The sequence below is a fragment of the Alosa sapidissima genome, chromosome 22 (genome assembly GCF_018492685.1).
Source record: "Alosa sapidissima isolate fAloSap1 chromosome 22, fAloSap1.pri, whole genome shotgun sequence".
NCBI classification, from domain to species: Eukaryota; Metazoa; Chordata; class Actinopteri; order Clupeiformes; family Clupeidae; genus Alosa; species Alosa sapidissima.
The window spans coordinates 28,641,419-28,664,377 of record NC_055978.1 but is presented as its reverse complement, the minus strand read 5'-3'; the positions used below and the strand labels follow the sequence as shown (position 1 = coordinate 28,664,377).

At 39.2% G+C, this 22,959-nt stretch overlaps 1 protein-coding gene across 3 annotated transcripts; it reads left to right on the top strand.

Annotated features, from left to right (window-relative positions):
- il17rel (interleukin 17 receptor E-like) lies at positions 1-22,617 on the top strand. Of its 3 annotated transcripts, XM_042078658.1 has the most exons (18): positions 1-295; positions 1,752-1,779; positions 2,053-2,196; positions 2,630-2,736; positions 5,278-5,392; positions 5,646-5,690; positions 7,012-7,151; positions 7,963-8,034; positions 8,121-8,175; positions 8,308-8,468; positions 8,891-8,935; positions 9,052-9,109; positions 9,667-9,812; positions 10,153-10,218; positions 19,212-19,269; positions 21,411-21,554; positions 21,683-21,745; positions 21,846-22,617. In XM_042078658.1, exons 1-18 carry the CDS (start codon positions 197-199, stop codon positions 22,031-22,033), a joined length of 1,734 nt encoding a protein of 577 aa, XP_041934592.1. In that variant the 5' UTR covers positions 1-196; the 3' UTR covers positions 22,034-22,617. The 3 variants fall into 3 exon arrangements, 2 of the variants coding, with proteins under 2 accessions (XP_041934592.1, XP_041934593.1); XR_006026410.1 differs by lacking the exons at positions 21,411-21,554; positions 21,683-21,745; positions 21,846-22,617 and adding exons at positions 19,332-20,144; positions 20,980-21,043 and having other exon boundaries at positions 19,212-19,299; XM_042078659.1 differs by lacking the exon at positions 5,646-5,690.
- The last annotated feature ends 342 nt before the right edge of the window (positions 22,618-22,959 follow it).

The following is a 22,959-nucleotide window of genomic DNA, read 5'->3' as shown; positions in this document are numbered from 1 at the left end:
CATAACTTTCTTGAGATTTGTTTGGTACAGGTTGCCAGGACTGTTAAGAAATACTATTAGAGATATTTAACAGGAATATTAATACTTGCCACCCCTGAAAACCAGGTTTTATTTAAAATGAATTGAAGATCATTTCACTTTATTCCACTGTTAGGACAGGTGTCTGATTAGACAGTATAGCAAAGCTTAAGACAAGATGAGATCTGCTGTATTGTGGCTCCTAAGTCTCTACAGTTGTCTGTCACATGGTTACAGGATTGAGACCATCCAGCGTTGTGGATCACACTGTAATCAGGTAGGGTACTTTCATTTGTATTTATGTCTACTGTTCTCTGTAAAACTAAAGAGCCTTGATCAAACTGTACTGGTGTTTCACAAAAAGTTTGCTAATACATGTTATGCATGTTCAATCACTTTTCATACATAGCTATGACTACTATGCTTCCACCCACCAATGAATGACATCAATGCAAAAATCTACTGTAGCACTTGACTGGTCAATATTGTATATTAAGGAGATCTAATACGCAGCACCACTCCAACATTATTTGGATGCACATCCATTTTATGCATGTGCAATGCATAATGCTTTTATATGTCTGTGAAAACATGGTGTCTATACTTAGTCTCTATCACTTTCCATATATAGCAATGACTACACTTCAAATTTAAAATATGACCATCATCATACGAACAATAATTTGATTACGACATCCTTTGATAACCATGCGTAGATGACTCATGGTGACGGAGCTGTTATATTTGATCTCTGAAACTCTTAAGCTGAGTCATAGCTATCAGGTGAATTTATGACTCATAGGGTTGTTTATCTGTATCAGAGGAATTTACTCCTCTTTTACTTTATGTCCAAGTGATCCTGGGCTCTGTACAACCTGTTGATTGTTAAATGGTGCTAAGTGAATAAAAATGTAGATGGATCTTCCTAGCTCCAATTTGCCATTTGTATACTGCACACTATGTAACTACTTTGCTTGGCTTACAAGTCAGTTCTGTTCAGGTCATAACACTTCATCCAAATCAAGACCGGTCTAGACTAGTGAGTATGTTTAAAGTGAGCTTAGTGAAAGAATGAAAAGGTTAGAGTGATAGTGTGAACCATGGTCCTATGACAGGAGGGACCCCCAGGTTAGGTTTACCCCTGTGTGATGATGAACCCCAGAGATGGGTGAAGCACTCGTGTGTGTGTGGGCATCCATGAATGTCCATGAGTCTGGTTGGAGGATGTGTAAGGCATTCCAGGGTGTGCCGTCATTACGGTTGAATGTGTGTGACTGCCATATCAACAAGCTGTGGCTCAATGCCAGGTGAGAAAGAGAGAGAGAGAGATGGAGGGAGAGGGAGATTGTTATTTGTGTAAGGGAGTAAAGGAAGATATTGATTCAGACCAAACTTCTTCTAAGAGGGCAGAGTCAGTTCAGAAAATGTGCGCTCCACAGTAAATAACTAAAATTACAGTAGCTTCAGATAACATTTTATTATGAGGTTGACAGATGCACCTACTCTAAAGGGTAGTGGAGAAGCAACACTCAATGTCAATGTAACCAGGATATAGTCTACAGTCATCTGGGCAAACCCCTACAGTTAAACGTTTCCTCATACATGTGTAATCTCCAACCACCACCAGCAAGGACATGCAAATCGTAAACTCAGAGAAAGCCTTTTTGGTGCTGATTCAATAACTCCTGTCCTCAAATGCTCATTTCAGTGTTTCAATGTTGTCTCCTTGACAGGGATTGCGCTGTAAAACAAAGTCTGACTGTGAGTATTATTTTCCTATTTTCTGCCGTTTTCACACCCTTGAGTGTCATTAGACAAGCTGAATTTAAAGTTTGGTTAGATGTGCCAAACTTCTGAGCTCCCTCCCTATAATACTACAGATTTCTGTTCATGATCTTAAAGAATGTAATTTCCATAAATATCTGACCAATATGTTCTTTCCAAAATGTAAAAAAAAAAAATGATGAAATTGATGTAACACAAAGTATTTCATGAACCAAAGTTTGAGGTATTTTTTTTGTGTGTTTAAAACAGTATATTTTCCACAATGCAAGAAACCTCCCAAAGGCCTCCAAGACAATGTGTCCCTCGACATGAGTGTCTCTACAGTAATGAAATGTGAAGGGCCACAGCAGTGCTCACTTTTCCTCCAAGTGAGGAGTACTTTGTTGATGAATGGTATGTAGCACTTTCTCACTGAGTAACATTTCCTGACTGAGTTGCCGCCTGTCAGGATCATATGAGTTTCACTGGAAGTTGAATGGTCGGCTGCCTGGAGGTCATGACACTTTGAAAAAAAGGGAACCTTGTACTGTGAAGTTTTCCTGTTAGAATCTGTGACGCGTATGCAAGTTAGCTATTGTAAAAGCACAGCCTTCCAGTGAAAATTGTGTGAACCCAAAGGGGGAAGTCCCTTATTGCTTTTTCTGGAGATTTTGACATCAGTGGCTCTCATACTTTACATACTGCTCGTGGGGCATATAAGATAGGAAAATAAATAATGATGCATGTGTACCCCAGGCAGCCCCTTCCTTGTACAAGGCAGCATGTAATCACTTACCTTTGTGAGGTTTGGCTGAGGAAGTAATGATGAGTGTGATTCCTTTCTCAGAACATGTGAAGGGTGTTTCCATATGCACAGTTGCAGCAGGCATGATGGAACGCTGCAGGACCCATACCTTCCCTAAAGCAGTTCGGAAGCACCTCAGTACACAGCAGGTACAATGCCTCAGTCAGATCCAGAATTGCATGTTAACATATACTGTACAGTATGTAAAATAGTCTGTGACTATGGTATGAGGTATGGATAATTTCCAAATTAATGTGACTTAGACAGTTCAGCCTTCAGGGATTTCCCATATGTAATTTCAGATATACACTGCACAAGTATGTTCATGCCTTGAGCTGTAGGAAGGGGATTACTCACCGCTGCCAATCAACATCCACAATGTTGATGCGGGCACTCACAAATGCCAACAGATTCTTTAATCAATCATCTTCATTGCTGTTGCTTTTTATGATCGCCGCTAGCGAAGCGGTCATATAGGGATTGTCAAAGTCCCCCCCCCCCCCCCCCCCGTCATCTACTTCCTGAATTTTTGGTCAACGATACCCGGGACACCGAACCACCGGGGCACATGAAATTTGGTGGGTATGTAGCCCCACTAGACTTTTACGGAAAAATTTCGTTTCGTCCCCGGGGGCCACTCCCCCCCCCATGCTGGGCCCCCCGAACCACAAAAAAAGCAGTTTTTCCTAAATAACTACCTGAACCGTGGCACTGAGGATGAAGAATCTTTAATGGTATGTTGGTCTCAAGAGCCCACATCAACCTGGCCCATAATCACTTATTTGTGATTTGCACCCCCCCCGGTAAAAAATGAAAATGCAATATTATTCTGCTTTAATCGCCCCTATCTTCAGTTAAGATGTTCAGAACTGCACCAAATTGTATGTGTATGATTGACCTGGCATTCTCTGGGGGTATGCCAAGTTTCGTAGAATTTCATCCATGGGGGGGGTCTAAAAAAAATTAGGTTATGTGTACATTTAGTGACTGTACACTCATTGGCCTGTAGATGGCGGTGCACACATATACATGCACACACACACAGGCACACACATACTATCGGTATTAGAACGGCAGATACATAATTACAAATTTAGTAGGATTAAAAGAAAGCCAAAATAAATATTCATCATCATCATCATGGCTGCATTTCCAGTATTGGCGATAAGTAGTCGTTTGTCCACTAGATGGCGCATCGTTGCAGTGAGACATAATTTTGTTGGAAGTTAAAAGTAGGTTGGAAAAACAATGGACGCTTCCTACAAGGACTGTAGTTTACCGCAGAGAACGTCTAATAAGGATAGGACGATGTTCACATGAAATGTAATTCTGTAATGTAAGACTGAGAAGCCTGTTTATTTTGTTTTAAGTGCATGCAGGGTGTGAGAGGGGAATCGATGTGCTTTGATTCCAGCTTGGTAGTTGTAGTCTGTGAAATTAAAAAGCACGTGTGTGTGAAGTATCCAAACAATGACACCTTCATTTCATTATGGCTGCTTTAGCAACACACCTTAAGCTACTGTGTAGTGGGTCCCATTTAGAAATGACTACTTCATTCGCGCTTTCCTTGACTCATGGAGTTGTGTGAATTTTATTACAACTTTTCGCCACGATATGGCAGTTTAAGTCCGCTTGATACTGTAAGGCGTGAGCCATTGTTTCCAAAGGAGATTTTATTTGTGTCGCCAGCATAGCCTATTGACAATTTATGTTGTAAATAGGCCTACCTTATAAGCCTACCTGTAGCTGGGTGAACCCAGCCTGATCTGCCCGCTATGTATTTTTTGATTTCTTAAAAGATTGAGCTTGGTCTGGTGAAAGCCAGACTAGCCATGGACCTCAGTTACACAATTCAAGGGAACATGAATCAGCCTATATTTGCACGAACAATAACGGACAACAGCTCTTCAACTTTGGCCCGTTAAAATGTGTATGAACAGTCTAGCGACGCATTTCATCAAGGCCCATTTGGACATGACAGTTATTTGCACCACTGGTTAGATGTAAAACAGCATTTCGTTTCAGACTACTGTTACTTAATTTGTGCATTAACAATAACGTTTCAGACTACTGTTACTTAATTTGTGCATTGACAATAAAGTATCACATGAACTAAAGATGACTAAAATCTTATGTAGAAGAAGAAACATTCACAAAGAATCCATCCATCCAAAAATGACCTTTGTTTTTGATAGCTGTTGAAAATGGCATGGAACTGACAGAGATATTTTTTGTTTAGAAATAAATAAATAAATAACATTATGCTGATACCTTTTGCTTTTCCCAAATACAATGTAGCCTACAGGTGTAAGTGACCTTTCATCAATCCAGTTGCAATGGATGAACTGTGATGAACTGCCCTACTTGTGATTGTTTAGAGATTTTAAAGGTTTTATAACAATGCTACATCTTCTTTGGCTATTCTACAATCTATTCACCTTTTCAGCACCAGTAGGCTACTTTCTGTGCAGCCGCACACACACACTCAGGCATGCCAAACAAGCACAGAAGTTTCAAGAGTGGGGGATGGAGTAAAATATGGAGACAAATTGAAGTGTGATTTCTTTTCGCGGAACGGATGTACAGGACTGAGCGGCGGTCATATTTTGTACCGCTATGCTGTACATCTAGTTATGACATATTTCACACGTGTATATACATGTACACATATTTGGTCCTCTTCACATCAGGTTCAAGTTCAAGACAACTGCTTTGAAGTGGCTGTAGGACAAAACGTCCATGTTACACTGAAAACAAGCCCTGATTTCTGTCATTTGAGTGTTTCCAAAACCTACAATGTTCCAGGTAAGGGTAATCACGCACATGCCTGATCTAGCATAGCTTATTGTATGATATGAATTCTATCTAGATTACAATTATCCAATCAACATTCTGCAACTGTGATCCTACAACTGTGTGTGGCATCTGAAGAAATGTCACAGTACTGTGTGATGGTAGTATCTGATGAAATGACTCAATTTTCCATGACACAAATCACTGAGCTATTCACCAAAGTAAAAAAGGCATGTCATGTGTATGGTCATTATTCTCATTTCAGGATGCAACCACGCTGATCTTCAAAACAACATCCCAGAATGCATTGGTAATTTCCAAGAACTTGGGAGCAGTCTTAGAGCACTCTCTTACACCCAGCGCAATGTGGCGCCAAGCAAGTCTTGTTCCTATCCTACACCCAAGCCAGTGATAACTTTTTCTCCATGTGCTCCAGTTCATTTGAACATTACGCCCACAGGCGTGTCAATTAAAGAAATAGGTGTGGTCAGGTGCATGATCCAAAAATCGCTGTCTTACATCCACTAAAAATCATTATGTCACTGACCAAGAAAAACCTGGTCTAAAGCGAAAAGTGCACAAGCACAGCTATCTTGAGGGCCGTAACAAAATGTAAGCAGCCTTTAGCGATGAGTCCCAGGCAACTGAAGATTTTTATTCCGTCATTTAAACATTATTGGTGTTAGCCTGAAAAAAGCAATACTATGTTTTCAATTGTAACCCCTTGTCAGTCAATAGTGAAAGTAAATAACTAATTGTAAAAGTCTTTTGTCGTTGTCTATGAGACCACAGCCCACCAAGTTAATTTCAGTTTGGATGAGTTCAAATAATAGACGACTGCAGATGCATGTAGGCTATACTCTACTAGTCACAAGCATGTTTTAGTAAAGCAAGGTGTAAGTATCCTGGTTTAAGTTTAGTGGAATCCTGGTGTTGCATACACAGTATCACATGGAATCAGATTCCTTCAGATGCACTGACTGTTAAAATACCAACGCTTCCCTTGCTCATGAAGAAAATGACAGACTCTCATTGGTTTAATGGATGTTACGCCAAAAACACATCCATTAAAAAACATAACAACCCTTTTGAACAATGCACCTGGCATCTGGTGAACTTTTTATGTCCTCAGGATAGCAATTTTGGATTGGCCACACCCTAAACGTATTTAAACATTCTGGTTCAGACCGTGTGTTTCATATCGTTAAAATAGAGCCTTTAGACTGCTTAAGGACAAAACATTTTTCATTTTCTTTATTAGAATACAACCAGAAAATACAGGAAATATGTACACAGTGAACCAGCTGTCCCCTTATGACACTGCCCATTATAACACTGCTCAAACAACAAATCTAATGATGGCCTAAAACTGTAACCAGAGCCATGTACACATTTTTGTGTGTTATTTTTTAAATAGTGTGTATATTTTTCCTGTATATTCTTATTGTATTCTAATAAAGAGAATGAGAAATAAATATATGTGGTCGTCAGAATATTGCTAAAGCAGCAAATCTAATAGCAGCTTAAACATTTTGCACAGTACTGTACATTTTTAAAAATAATTTCCTAGCTTTGTATACAAGACCACTTATTTCTCACTGGAATCTATAATCATCATGTCACTGTGGTAGTAGGGAAAATCACATACCAGCTGGACACTGAGAGAAGAGCGCTGTCTGTATCAGTGACCAACATGCTGGAGAACACAGACTACAACCTCAGGCTGTGTCACAAGGGATACTTCTGTCGTGGAACTGGAACCTATGTACTTGTGAGTACATCGTTTTTTTATCTTGACAAAACTCAATATCCGTTATCATTCTACATCCTAAAAAATGTTACTTAAAAAAAAATCTCATAATGGATGGGTATCATATTACATTTGTTAAAATGCTGCAAATGATGACTGATATATGCAAATGAAACTTCAGCCTGTTTAGTAAACAACTTATTCACATTACTAGGCCTGTTTAGTAAACAACTTATTCACATTACTAGGTCCAATCATTAAATATTGAATGGGAACTGGAACTGTTCATAGTAAAATATGGATTCCAATGCTTGTGGTGATCCTTCACACTATAGAATTACTCAGTAACACCAGACAAACACAAAACAAATGCTATAAAAAGCAGAACTATTCCATGCAGAACACACAAAGCCACACTGCACATCAAAAAATGTGAAGTAGTTATCTGTTGATACAAGCCTTGCAAATGACAGTTAAAACTGGTAGGACTAAATCAAGTTATATAACCACCAGAATAATAAAATATACTGTACAAATACCTTGTCATTGCATTTTTCAAGCCATTGTTTAACATTTAGGAAGCACAAACTATTACTACTTTTTTTGTTTTTTTATCACCATATTGTCCTATTCACGCTCAAATAAGAATATATTTAGAAGTTGCCAAAATCTTTTGCCCCTCAAGGTGTTTACTGGGTGGGTTTCTAGCTCACCTTCCATGAAATGGTTTTCTGAGAATATGAGGTCATTTGCATGTTCATACTGCATACTGCAGCTAGCGGTAATGTCTTCCATTACGCAATTGACAGATGTTTTGTGTTTATATTTCCAGTTAAAAAAGGAAGATCCGATAAAGAATGTGACACTGCAGTATGCCAGACCACTGCCTTGTTTGTGTATTGAGGTAAGTAATAACAGTGTAACTCTTGGTTGCATATTATCATGAAAATAAACTATATGAAAATCATGAGATTCTCTTTCATTTTACAGGGTTGGTCCTCTGTGTTTGATGCACCTCGAGTACAAGTCTGTCCCTTTAAAAATAGTATGTTAAACATCCTTTTCTGAGAATTTCAATAAAATGGTTGTGTTGGCACATTTCGTGTTGACACATTGGTGTTGCTACAACAAAAGTTGATCTTGTATATGATCTGATTTGTTCAATGGTCTCTCTCAGATATGGAGGAGTTGTGGTCAGGCGTGGCCTTTGATTCAGTAGAGCAGATGTTATCATGGGAACCGGCATGTCAGACTGACGTTGATGTCACTTTGTGTCAAAGAAACGGAGAGGTCTGTGAGAATCTGCCCAAAGCCACGCAATCTGTTTCCAAGACGAAGGTGAGAGATAGTAGTCTCGATTTATATGTTCCTACACTGATGATGCACAAGGCAACTTTTTGAGCTATGTTGGGCAACATTCTTGAGTGTGACAAGTGCAATGTTATTGGCACATCTCCAATCTATTTGGGTTTTTTCCACATCCACAGACATATTTTCATCATCCAATCAGAACACATGGAACCAGTTATGTGGTTGTCCAGCAATACCGTTCAAATAGCTGCCAGATGTAAATTTATACATTGATTTTCTATTTATTTATTTTTTTTACCTAGATGTTAATATACAGGGACGGGTTATACATGGGACTGCATTTCTTTTCTTCATTCTTCTTGTGATTGAGGTGTGAGGCCTGTACAACACAACTAGTAATAAATATAGGCTTACTGCATATTCATGTTTTATTTTGGATTTCGTTGCAGGTTTTGTTCTCCACAGTGGATCCACACCCACAACTTTGCATGAAGGTGAAATTCTGGGAACGTCTTTGTGTCTGTAGTTTTATTTCCATAATGACATCAAGCAGCAGTGGAGTCACTCAGTGCTGACGTCAGTGTAATAATACCTGTGCTCTTTGGTTTAGTTTACTACAAAAACAGCTACCTGGATAAAGTGTCCATTTGCTGGCAGTGGTTTTACAGGTAGGTTCCTATTATTACCTATGACCTCATTTTCTATTTAAAGCGAATCTTAATGTCACACCCACCTTAAAGCAACACAATATAACAAATTGTATTTAACCCCCAAATTGTATTCAACCATTTCAATGTATGTGTACCCCTTTCGCACCATTTTTCAATGTGCAGCCTTCCATGAAAGTCTATGAAAATGAGAATTACCCTTAATGATAAGGCTGAATGAATGAGAGTGATACCTTCAACGTTAGAAAGTAATGCTAAAGGGTGTGTCAAATAATGAGGACTAGGGTCACTATGCAACACAGTAGGCCTACACAAGGCTACAGTACATAGTGCAATGGCAGAGACGCCCTTCTCCCTATTATAAATCAGTGAGCCATCAAAATGTGTTTGAGGCCATTTTGAGAGGGAAAAACAAAACTACGTTGCTGTTAAGTTAGATGCGTACCACAAACAGGTCCTGACAACACACTCATTATTTGGATATGCTCTATCCTGAAAAGAACATAAATTGAGAGTTACCAGGATGATCTTATCATGCATGTTTATTACCTTCATAGCATGGGACATAGGAGTGGCCATGGAAAATGGCAAGACGCAGCTGGTAGTGACATCAAAGATCAGACCTACGCTTTTGATAAGTTTCTGTCACATGACTGGGCCCTCAGCATGTGAGGAAAACAAAGATGCTATCACCCTCAATGTTGTGAGTCTTTCATGTCCAGTTTCATATGGCTATTTGATCAATTTATGACAAGGTACAGATTAAAATCTGCATGATTGAAGAAGTGATTAGAACACTTTGTAGAACACTGTTTATTTTAAAGTAATAATCTACTTCCATTCAGACTGATTTATTTGCTGGGGATGGGTTGAGACGTACGAAAAAAAAAACATAAAGCATAATTTTTACATTATTTATAGACCAGTGGTCTTTATGGAAAGTTTAATCATGTGTCCCACATTGGTGTTGAAAATGTTAAATTTGATATTTTGGAAAAATGTCTTTGTACTGAGAACTGAATGACTAAATTTGCTCTTAACAGGAGAAATATCAATCGGTGGTACCCAACCTCACCTTCAGCATGTGTGGTCAAAATTGTTGCATTCAGGTTTGCTGCTTTTATTCTCTGCCCTAAAGAATGTATGATATATGTACAGCGGGGGAATGTATGATATATGTACAGCGGGGGATTAAGTATTGAACGCGTCAACATTGTTTTCAGTAAGTATACATCCAGTGAGGCTATTCGCATGAAATTTTTATCAGACGTTAGTATTAACTCAGGTAATCCACACATATAAATCAAATCCAAACATTAAAGTCCACAAGTAGAGATATGTGTAATAAAGTGAAATGACAGAGGAAAATAGTATTGAACACACTAAGAAAAAACAGTACAACAAGGCAAGGAACGAGCTGGAATCTGTAAGTAGTTAGAGAGTACTTATCCCTCCTATCTGTGCAAATTAATATAAGCTGGGTTTGTACGTATTGATGGGCTATAAAAAGGTTTTAGTCACCAAGGTGTCACACAAGAAACATCTAATGATGGATAAAAGCAAAGAGCTCTCCAAGACCTTCGCAACCTTACTGTTTCAAAACATAAAGATGGAACTGGTTACAGATGCATTTCAAAACTTCAAAATCTTCCAGTAAGCAGCATTGGGGCCATTATCTGCAAGTGGAAGGAACTGCATCATCAACCGGCCATACACAGGAGCTCCTCGCAACATTTCTGACCAGGGAATCAGAAGGATAGTCAGAAGAGTAGCCCAAGAGCAAAAACTGACGGCAGCAGGTACAACTGTTAGAGAGAAAACCATAGGTAATGCACTCCACCTCCATATGCACGCTCACCCCGCACCACTCCATTACTAAGGACAAACATGTCGAAACTTGTTTAAAGTTTGCCACACAACATTTGGACAAGCCTATACAATACTGAGAAAATATAGTCTGGTCAGAAAAAGAGCAAAACTTTTTGGATGTCACACATCATGTTTGGAGGAGAAATAGCATTGTGCATTACCCTAAAAATACCATACCAACAGTAAGGTTTGGAGCTGGAGGCATCATGGTGAGGGGCTGTTTTTTATGGAGTCAAAATAGGGTCTTTAATATTGAGAGCTTGTGAAAAGATGTTCACATGTGTAATAAAGTTTTGCAGCTGTGCAAAAGGAGTTCTTCATGTGCAAAGACATTTCGTACCTGTAGAAATATTTTGTACATGTGTGAAAAAAAGATGTACTGTACCTGTAGAAATATTATGTACTTGTGTGAAAGAAATGTGTATCTGTAAAAATATTTTGTACACGTGGGGGAAAATATGTACCTGCACAAATACTTTGTATGTGTGTGTATAATAGCCTACTCCTACGCGACGCTACGTGATTCTTTTCTTGCGCAACACTGAGGGCCCGTCCATTACCTACGATTACACTCCGTAAGATAAATATCACAACTGGTGCTGCGCAGCGCCGATAGCTTATGACTTGGTGGACTGAACACTGTTTTTTCCCAGTGTTTTTTAATGCATTCTAGCTACTGTCAGTGACGCGAGAGAACTTGAGTTATTAGGAAAGTGCGGTGTTTAGGCTACATTAATTTGTGCATAGTGCCAGTGTCATTCATTTATTTTACATGTCTTACAACATATATACATGCATTCAGTCGAGTGAAATCAGATATAAGCATACAAAGACGCTTAGAACTCACGTTAAGCTGATGGTAGCACACTGAATGCAAATGCGCGATTTGATGCAGGCAAACGTATTGACTGTTACTAACGAAGGTTTTATAGCAATATTATAAATGTGGCGACAGAATAGCCTAGAACTTGTTTAAGCCTTGCGTTTAGTAGCCTAATTGCGTTGATAGCCAAAACTAATGTGAATCACGGACTATCCTACAACCAAAGAAAGTAAAGGTGATTAGTAGGCCTACCTGAGTTAGCCAAATAAAGGACGGGACTGCACCCTTCACAAACCGTAAAATAAAGTTTATTAGTTTTACAGTTGACTACAGTTGACAGTTCACCATCAGTCCACACAAACAATTCTGGTTTCCTTACACTAGCCATTTCGTCATAGCCTATTCTGTCTGTTTGTAAAGCATAAACTTTGGTCACTTTCTGTAAAGAAACAGTGCCACCTATAGGCCTGGGGTATGAAGTAACGTGTTGAGTCGTGTTGAGATGGATCCGTTTGGACGCAAATATTCTTGATGCGGTTTCAGGGAAGACGGAGGAAAAAAAGATCGGTTTCGTATGTGTGGACTAGCCCTGAAAGTATGAGCTTGTGAAACTGATTTACAATGCGTACGGACTTTTGACCCTAATTTTACTGCCTTTCTGAAGAGCCAATCAGCACATTGCTTACTGCCAACCAATCAGCGTTTCCCACCGACCACCCAGATTTTGGTGCTAAACATATCAAAGAGTATAGAGCTGGTAAGTCCCGCCCTTTGCTGGACCTCTAGATTGAAAAATCGTTAATGCAAGTGAATGTGAGAAAATAATTATTTTCTTGTCCCGTTTTAATTTTGCCATGAATGTGAACATATGTTGTCTGTGAATTTTTAATATAAATTTTCGTGTAAAGAATGCTACAATTGAGCGGGTAGAAGTTTGATGCGGTTAAACTTTGTGAGAGCACTTTGTGGACTACAACTTTCCGCTAGACGACAGATCACTAGTTTCCCATAACAACCATCAGTTGGTCGAGATGTAGAGGGTTATTAAGATCGACTTTGAACACAGTGAACCATACAACTTTACAATCACACTGTATCGTAGTGTTAATGTGTTGAGTGAAGCTAGACATGTTTCAAATATTTTTGTTACCATGTGTGTTTATTCCTGCCGTTACAAAAACTAGCATCTCATTTAATGTTAGCGATTAAAGCTAGCTCACGTCACAGGCGACATGTAGTCTTTCTCGTTATGTCTTTTCCACAACTGATAGCCGAAGAATCATATAATATACTGTCAAACTCGTAACATGAAAAATTATATTAAAAATTCACAGACGACATATGTTCACATTCATGGCACAAATCAAACGGGACCAGAAAATAATTATTTTCTCACATTCACTTGCATTGACGATTTTTCAATCTAGAGGTCCAGCGGAAAGGGCGGGACTTACCAGCTCTATACTCAAAGCCCGTCTATAATGTCTCATTAGAAATTCTCTGGTATACTCTTTGATTGGGGTTGCAAGATTATAACTTAATTAAGAGTGATGTGGCAGCTTTATACTGCGATCGCAAAAAGGGTTGAAGCGGAGCCGTAATGTTAACGTTAGCTATTCCCATCCGCTTTTTAGACTGTAACGTTATACTGTAGGTTAGCTTCTAGCTAGCAGTAATGTTGACGAAATAGTTTAATTATTCATTCCATTTCCGAAAAGGTGATTCAGTGGTGTCATTCATGATTATAAAACAGTAATACTGTACTCACATTTATGTTTATCTGCTATTATTATTTGATATGAGAATACGTTTATTTTATCACCCTTTGCAAATTAGGGTCAAAAGTCCTATAATAATAGCCTAGTGGACGGCAAAAAGACAAATCTAATGAATGGGTTGTAATGGGACATCCACAGCTAGGAGATTATAGTGAGATTTAACCGTAGTAATGCCCTTCCAGGACTGTTGGTTTATTGTTTGGAATACAACAATATTCCATTTTCCTACATAGGTACATTTTGTTTTGTTTTGTTTTGTTTGTGTTTCGGGAGTATTTCACCACAATTGACCGATCCCAAGCCCCGCCCCCTTTTGCTATGTCACAATGAGGACTTCGGAGGACCTCGGTCAACCTCGGTCAATTTTGAATTTTCTAGTGGCCATTCGGTATGACAATACGCCAGTTATGCGAATGCTATAATGCTTCTTTTGCGAGTAGCTTAAGTAACTAAATAACTAAAGAGCTCAAAAAGGTTCAAAGATAAGCCTGGGATACTTGTAGAAGTGACATCCGATATCCTGACCGTGTGAAACGTTAACACACATAGGCCTAACTTTGCATAACGGATAGGCTGCTACTTTTCAGTAAAGAAATCTGAGTGTGTACGAAAATGTTCCATTTATTTGTGTTCATAACTAGGCTACACACAAAAACATAACTAAATCTGGTTTCCACTGATGAAACGACAACATAAGCCTACGCAAAAAATTATACCTACCTTGCAGGAACTGAACTCGCATATGCATACGATTGGAAGACGCGCAAAAGAATACACCTTCAATCACGTATCGCCTTACACACAACAAGAATACTTTCAGCTTTGCTACCTTGCCATGTTTAACTTGGGATAGAAGACTGTTCACAGAAATAAGCTAATGATCCTTTTTTCAACAAACGCAATAATAGCCTATACTGCGATGCATTATTGATGGCTGAACGAGAGATAGCCAATGTCTTCTAAAGATCGAATCATGTGCAGATTCAAAACTATGCAGTCTCGAAATCGCCCATATTAGACCTAGGCTACTACATTGCCCACGTTTAAATTAATTATAGCATAAGCGGGCAAGTCTAGTGCAAGACAAATCACGTCTGCAAACTGCAGATATGTCAAACGTGATAGGCATGGGTTTGAACTCGGAGTGGTTTCTTTTCAATACACTTGTATCATGTTTATTTGAACTCTTCCTTCTAAAGCAGCCATTCAAAATAATAAGTAGGCTATCGGGCCTACCGAAGAGAAGCTATCTCTCCACCTCCCCAACATGAGCTGCTTGGCTAGTCACTCTCCCAAGTTGCGTGGGAACTTGGATCTGCAGCACTTGGTCCAGTCTTCTATTAATCCTCGAAATATGGTTAGATTTTGTTATGGACACGTCAACACCATATTTTTGCACAGACCTGTTTATTGAATCAGTCACATCTGCAGCAAATAAGGTAAACTACCTGCTCGTGATAACGTGCTAATTGTTTATCCCCAGTTAACATGCATCCCATTAAGATCCACGACACCGGATTTGTTTGTCCTCAATTTGTGGTGTTCCACCTCGTTGATAACAGCAGACATTGTGAATGTGTCCATCTGCATACTGAAGGCCTTTCTGGCCTCTGTTTTTTGAATATATCAAGATTACTTGACGCCCAGAAATCCAGCATACACTGTTGCACTCGGCTAAATGGGGGTGCTGCGTCCCCATGTTGAACACGCGTTCTCGCACACTTTCCTGCAAACTTGTCCGACTTAGCAACAGTAACTATGGGACTGACAATGGGAGGAGGGGCTTGGGATCGGTCAATTGCACGGTTATCTCGTCAGTTTATGAAGCACAGCAGCGGTTGCTATAGCAACCATAGACTGAACAGGACGGTAGACTACCAAGCAAGCAAGCGCTTAGGCAAAGTCTATGGCAAGATTTGAATGTAAATGGATAAACCGTTTGAATGTAAATGGATAAACCATCAAGCGTTTTCTTTATTTCCTATTTCTTTCAATTCTTTAACTTAAGACATGTAAGAATTAAGCCTACTTATTCGCTGGGCAACGTACAAACGGACGAGTTACATTAGCCCTAGTAGCACACGTGTACAAAATATTTTTACAGATCCGCATTCCCCCCCACATATGTACAAAACATTTCTACAAATACACATTTCTTTCACACAAGTAATATTTCTACAGGTACATATTTTTTTCACACATGTACAAAATATTTCTACAGGTACGAAATGCACATACAGAACTCCTTTTGCACAGCTGCAAAACTTTATTACACATGTGAACATCTTTACACAAGCTCTCAATATTAAGACCCTATTTTGACTCCATAGTTTTTCATCTCATGGTACTGGCAGACTTCATACAGTTAAAGGAGTGAAGAATGGAGCCATTTTTTCCGGGTGAATTCACCAGGATGAGGATGAGATGTGGGTGGACCTTCCAGCAGAACCAAGATCCAAAGCATACAGCAAAGGAAACTCTCAATTGGTTTCAGAGAAAGGAAATCAAGGCCCTGAGTTTTGAAGATTTCTGGAAGGAACTAAAAATCAGGATTCACAAAAGGGATGCTACAACCCCTGGAATCTTCAAGATTTAAAGACACACCTGAATACTGCGACTTATACGTTTCGTCATACAGGAAATGTCTTAAAGCTGTCATTACAAACAGGCTTTTCCACAAAGTATTTAAGAAATGTTTGTAGGCGTGTGAAATACTATTTTCCTGTATCAGTCCACTTCATTACACATAACTTTATTTATGGACTTTAATGTTTGGATTTTTTTTGTGTGGATTACCTGATTTAATACTAATGTCAGGTGAAAATTGACAGATATATATATGCAGGGGCGCAGGAGGCACGGGGGACGTGGGGATATGTCCCCCGCAGTGCTGAAGAGACGGCACGGGGGACGTGGGGGATATGTCCCCCGCAGTGCTGAAGACTTATAGGTACGCCAAATAAATAATAACCTATAGGGTTTGCGCTAACTATGTAAAACTCCCCATTAACAGCATCACATCACTAACCACAGCTATCTACAGTGTAAGACGGCACAATCTCATATTCACTCTGTTGGATATCTGAAGCCAGTTTGTCTACTAACAACCATCATAAAATAGTCCAGGCTACTTGCTTAGCGTAAATCCTCAAATTATGGCTGGGGTCTTTTGCAAAGCACAGCATCTTTATTTGAGGTAAGCTGGTAGGCTATTCAAGGCAGGCTTTTTTAATTTCTAACCTGCATTTAGACATGCGTTTCGTTTGGAGCGGCATACCGGTAGGCTATCAAAAGCATAACATTTTCGGTTTGGTTTGGGATTTAATTTACTTTTGGACTGTTGGATTATATTGCTAAATGTTGAGACTGATGGGCACTGAAATCTGGGAGATATTTGATGGTTCACTGTTATGTTTCATGCAGTTGAAAAAGTGTGGGGATTGTGACACTGAAGTGAAACAAGTGGCGCTGATTATTGTAAGACAAGGCAGCCATTCATTGAATAAAAAAAAGGGGTTGTGCTGTAGCTTAATAGAAACCTTTTTGCGTAGCCATGTAGCCTAAATTGAGTTATTGTTTAATTATGCATGATTTAGTACTTTTTATTAAATTCGTAGGCTGGAATGCCTTGAGTCGCGCAACAATTATCTTTAAATGTAGTAGGCTTCAGCCTGGCAATTACCTCGAAAGGGGCAGCAAGAGAGTGAGCTTGAAAACGTGTGTTGAAGACCCATGGTAGGAAAACGACTTTTCTTTGCCAACCGTAGGCTATTAATCCAACCAACAATATAATAAAATATCAAGAAGAGGTGTTATTTCATTGACTTAAATCGAAACAATGTCTTCTAGTGCTGGTGGACTGATGGCAATTGTTGGTATAGGCAATTGTTACCCCGTCTTGTATATGGGAACCTGCCTTTATGTCCGGCTATAAATAGAATCAATCCCGGGCATAATTTGAGGATTTATGGTAGCCTATAGTCTCCTGCTCAACATGACATTAGCTGTTATGTTTATGAATAACAAACTCAACTAGCCTACTGATCAACTCATTTTCACTACTAGCCTAACTATAAAATACAAGTCTATACACAACGTTTTTGTTCTAAGACATTTATTTCAAAGTCAAAGTCAAAGTCAAAGTCAGCTTTATTGTCAATTTCTTCACATGTTCCTGACATACAAAGAGATCGAAATTACGTTTCTCACTATCCCACGGTGAAGACAAGACATATTTTACCAATTTAAGTCCACAGACAAACATAACATTCAAGTAAACAAAAAAGTAAGTAAATAAGTAAATAAGAGGGCACATATAATGAAAAAATAGGAGCAGCAAAATTTGGTCGAAATTGTGCATAGACAGTCAATAAAATACTAGTGCAAAGTCAGGCCAATCAAAGGCTGGGGTAGTTCTGTTTGACCTAAGTAAGAAAGAAAGTGGCATAGTGGTGCAAGTTATGTAAGAGCAGCAGAAGTGCTGTGTTTTCAGTTGCAAAGTGTGCAAGTGGAGTAGTGCAGGCGGCCATTTGTGGGTCCAATGTCCAGGATGTTATGTAGCTGAGGGTGGAGGGGGGAGAGGAGGGAGAGAGTTCAGCATCCTTACAGCTTGGTGTATGAAGCTGTTGGTGAGTCTGGTAGTGCGGGAGCGCAGGCTTCAAACTTAGTTTCAAGACACAAATTGGATACGTCAATTACCTTGGTATACATCCCAGAGAGCAGGCTACCACACCCCAGATTGATGGGCCTATAGCGTTCTTACCGTTCAGTGTGGGGTATAAACAAGCTGAGAATTTAGCGGCGTCACGTCTGCCTGTCACAGACGTGAGGAGCTCTTTGAAGCTTGGGATAATGTGGTACAGTTACTAGAGTTTTAATTTTATTTTATAAATGCTTTGTTTAAATGCTGTTGGAACAAATAGTAGTAGGCTAGTCAACTTTCTGTTGCAATTTTCTGTGTTCTGGACAGGTAACTTGTTAAGCCAACATGTTCTAACGTTGCATAAATATTAACTGCAAACACAAAGTGGAGAGTTGATTTGGTTTATACCAGACAATTTAGGTATAGACCTAACTAGGCTATTTGATCATGTAGTCTATGTTTGGATCATAGGCATGATGATTCATTCATGGCTTCATAAAATATCAACATCCCATGTTGCTTTTAGAGTATTCTACCATTGGCCCAAATAATAAATGAAAATAAATCTAAAATAAATAAATAAAAGTAGAATTGCACATAGCAAGAAGCTGGTCTGAGGGCAGATCTGGCGTTGTGCTCATCTCACAGTTTTGACCATTTTTATCAAAAAATATTTTGAAAACAATCAATGGTATTATCTTAATATTCTCGCAAGTTAATGGTCGAAAGTGGGCCAGAGGTGGCGATCTGATATCTTGAAATCTGATCTCACTATGGGTTTGTGTTCACAATTTGGTCCCCCTCACTTTCAAAATATCTCCTGCGCCCCCTGTATATATGTATATATATATATATATATATATATATATATATATATATATATATATATATATATATATTATATATACACAACGTGTGTGTGTGTGTGTGTGTGTATAGAGCATATTTATCAGAAGCATTCTCATAATATCCATTCTCCTGTTTTCACAGGTAAAAAGAGTTGATGTGAAGTATGCCGCCACAATTCTCCACTGTGACTTCAAATCCTGTAGGTTCAACTGTTGAACTATGTAACTTGCTGATGAATTGAACTGTTTAGCTGAGTAGGGACTGGGCCTGAAACCTTTGTATGTTGGGTAGAACATACCTTATCAAATCTTTATTATCTTAAATGTTGTAAAAGGGAAAAGGCTTTTAGTATTTTTGATAGAAAAGAGATTATGCCAGAATTCAACCATTCACAATCCTTATCTGATGAGGATAAAAGTGTTGATGTCCTCACCAATGTATTTTGTTACATGAGTGGCGTGTGGAGTGGTTAAGGAGAGGCTAGAGGAATGAGACTCATTGCTTGTTCATGTGGCTGACGTGACAAACAACACAAACACAACTTCATATGTGAGGTGTGTGCCAGGAGTCAATAGGGTCAGTGAAACTACCAAGCCTTCTGCCTTCTCTGTTGAGGTCAGCAGTCTCAGGGGGCTCTTTGCCTTTCATGACTGCCATATGTGACCAGAGGTTTATTAATCACAATTTCTTTATTTATGACTTGTTACGTCCGGTAGGGCAGAGGTACTGGTTGGACCCAGAACAAAGTAGGACACAAGCAAAAATGGTAACAGGTTTAACTGTAATTTAATGTTCAGTGGAAACAAGAACCGCTTCAAGAAAAACCGCAGGAAATGGCAGAGCAAAAAATGAAAGTCAATGAGTGAAGACAACACACAAGGTCCAGGTCCAAAAGCAGTAATCCCCAAAATCATGGTCAGATAACAGTCCAAAGTTTAGTAACAAAGTTCAGTCCAACAAGGTCAAAAAGTAATTCCACAGGGAAAGAGCAGCAGTAGCAACAAGATGGCGTGGCACGATAACCCTGCACTGATGGATTCCAAGAGCCCGGCCTAAATACTGTGCCTGATTTAAGTAATGTCGTGGAAAAAGTCCACTTCTGAATCCAATTTTCCAATTAACAATTACCACTTGACTATTTAGTAATTTAGCACTCTGGAACAAGGCGTCTGAAGGAGACAATGTAGACAGAAGACTTTCTGAAGACTGTTGATCTTTATTCTCCATATTGCAATGATAGTACAGCCTAACCAAAGTCCAGACCAACCATCAAAGCAATAGGGAGGAGATGTCATCAGCTGGGGCCCCCGACGAAATCTGCCTACGGAGGGCTATACACTATATTTTATACCCCTTGGCCCTCGAGAAGTGCCACCCTCTCACGTCATCCCCAAGAACACCTTTCACCAATCAGCATTAAGCAGGGTCGCTTACATTGGTGGAAACCATCTTCCCATCATGCATAAAACTATATGCAAACCTGTCTAATGCATAGGAAACATATGTAAAATAGAGGTTTTCTGGTTCTTTCCAGTTTGGGGAAATAGGGCCTTCTTATCTGATTCTCTTCCTAGCTGGACAGGCCCTAAATCATAAGACACAACGGCCTCCTACTTCCTGTCATATCCAGTGCTCACCAGCTGGATAACACCCCCTTCTCTTGACCATGTAAGGAGGAGATGCTCTCATCCTGGTACCCCCAGTACTTTTCCACTCACCCCACTCCTCTGATAGTTGGTCTGGCCTACACAAGATACAATGACCTCACCCTGCTCACAGCACATGCAGTGACATAAAAACTTATGACACTCATGACTACATTCTTCTAAAACATGAAAACCCATGCAATATTATAAACCATTATGAAACCCATGATTACGTCTCTTTAAATCATGAAAATCCACCATAGTAATCAGACACAGGTGTGCTAAGCAGCAAAGCAGGGAGACAGGAGATGCAGTAGGTCAGCAGCAGAAAAACATGACATGGAGTTGATCACCTGGGAATGGAGCACCTTAAAAGTGCAGCCAGCCAGGTAGATACAGGTAGATTTCTTGAATTTCCCCTTGGGGATCAATAAAGTATCCATCCATCCATCCATCCATCTATCTATCGATACAGGAAAACCCGGCTCAGGATCTGGAAGGTCCTGGACGATATGTGACATGACTAACATTAACTGAGTGATTTATTATTAGCTGTGCAAAGTCTGAGTTGAAATGTCCAGGGATATTCCAACTCATGGAACGTCTCTCGGCCAATCAGAAACAAATAAATAGTTCCATAGAACCCAATTGTTGTATAAAAGATTTTGACTGGTGTGTCCCCCTCATTATACAGTAGCTCCGACTGGAGAGGCACCAGCCTTTGCGCCCACCAGTAGCCACTGGGAGACTGTGTGGATAGTTGCACCAGCTGTGGGACTGCTGACTGCACTACTCGTGGTGCTCTTCGTGGTTGGAATCGCACTCACAACTATCATACGTAGGTACATCTCTCTTTTTAACGCTGTGGAAATAACCTTAGTGCTAATGTTCTGCTAAAATAAGACATCTCTACTAACATGGAGGTATTATATATAGTGTGTGCTAACATATGATGTATTGGTTTAGTTTATCTGAGACTATGCGGTGGGACGTTGTGCAGCAATGTTGGTGCTGGTCAACTTAATGCTGGTAGGTGGGTTTTGTGAATAGATAGTAATAGCCTATCCATTCTGTGCCTAAAGACAAACTGTCATCATTTGACAATATATGTTTCTCTTTCCTTTTTCAGCCCAATGCTCAGCATCTGTTTATTCAAGGTCAAAGTCATTTATTGCAGGCTCAGTGAAATCTTCTCCATCTTCTCCTCAAAAAGCACTGCCACGCATTTACTATAATTACCCAACTACTGAGGATAATTTTGAGAATGAAAATAAAAATATATTGAATTGGGTCAAAAAAGATTTAACAGCAGTTTAATTGTATTTCTGTCACTGTAATGTCACTACTTCATGTGGGTGAGTTTTTCATTTAAGCCTGCAAGGATCCAAGAATTGTTCAAACTAGTGTACGTTCAAACCTAATTTGAGAGTGTAACCCATTTATGATATATTTTTTGTAGTTGTAGTTGTAGTCTTCAAACATTTCAGCATTTCAACACTTCTAGTCATGTCTGGCTTGATGAAAGACATTTGTGAATTGAGAGCCTGGTATGGTTATCTGATTCAGTATGTACATAAGCATTGCACTAGAAATTGTATGAAAGATTTATTTTTGTTATCTATTTTTTAAAGTTTATATTTATTTATTCATATATTCATGATGGGTCATCTGAGAGTAAGAATAGCTCTTTTACAGTGGCACTCTGAGAGAATGACCACTGAAACCCTAAAGGTGTAGTCCACCATTCTAATCCCATACACCTCTTTGTTCATACACTGACACAGGTCTTTTAATGGTAAACAAACATAGTGTCTTGGACCGCGCTATAAACAACTCCACCTACGGCATGGTGCTCTAGGTGCATGGAAGGATGGGAAGGATAATGTCATTGCTGTATTGAGAATGATGTGAAGCCTGTTAATAAAACAAATTTGATAAAACACTTGAGTTCTTGCATTTATGTTTCAGCAACATTAACACTTACCGGCACTCACTAATAAGAAGTATTTCCTAGGGGTGTAAGAAAAAAATCGATACACGACGTGAGTATCACAATATTTTATTTTGCAATAGTGTATAGATTTTCAAAAACATAATTTTGAGTTTTTAATAAGTTTACATGAAAAGTTTACAAGTAATAAGTTTACATGAAAAGGATTTGTGATAGACTGTTGTTCGCCTAAGTTGTGTTTAAACCATCCACCACTAGATTAGATGCACCACTAGCATCCTCGCCTAAAAGA

What these genes read in the sequence shown, in the direction of transcription:
- il17rel (XM_042078658.1), top strand. Translation starts at nt 197, where the DNA reads ATGAGATCTGCTGTATTGTGGCTCCTAAGTCTCTACAGTTGTCTGTCA. An exon ending in AGCACCTCAGTACACAGCAG is followed by an intron (nt 2,737 to 5,277) that starts GTACAATGCCTC and finishes TCTTCACATCAG; the next exon opens with GTTCAAGTTCAAGACAACTG. An exon ending in TGCTGGCAGTGGTTTTACAG is followed by an intron (nt 9,110 to 9,666) that starts GTAGGTTCCTAT and finishes TTACCTTCATAG; the next exon opens with CATGGGACATAGGAGTGGCC.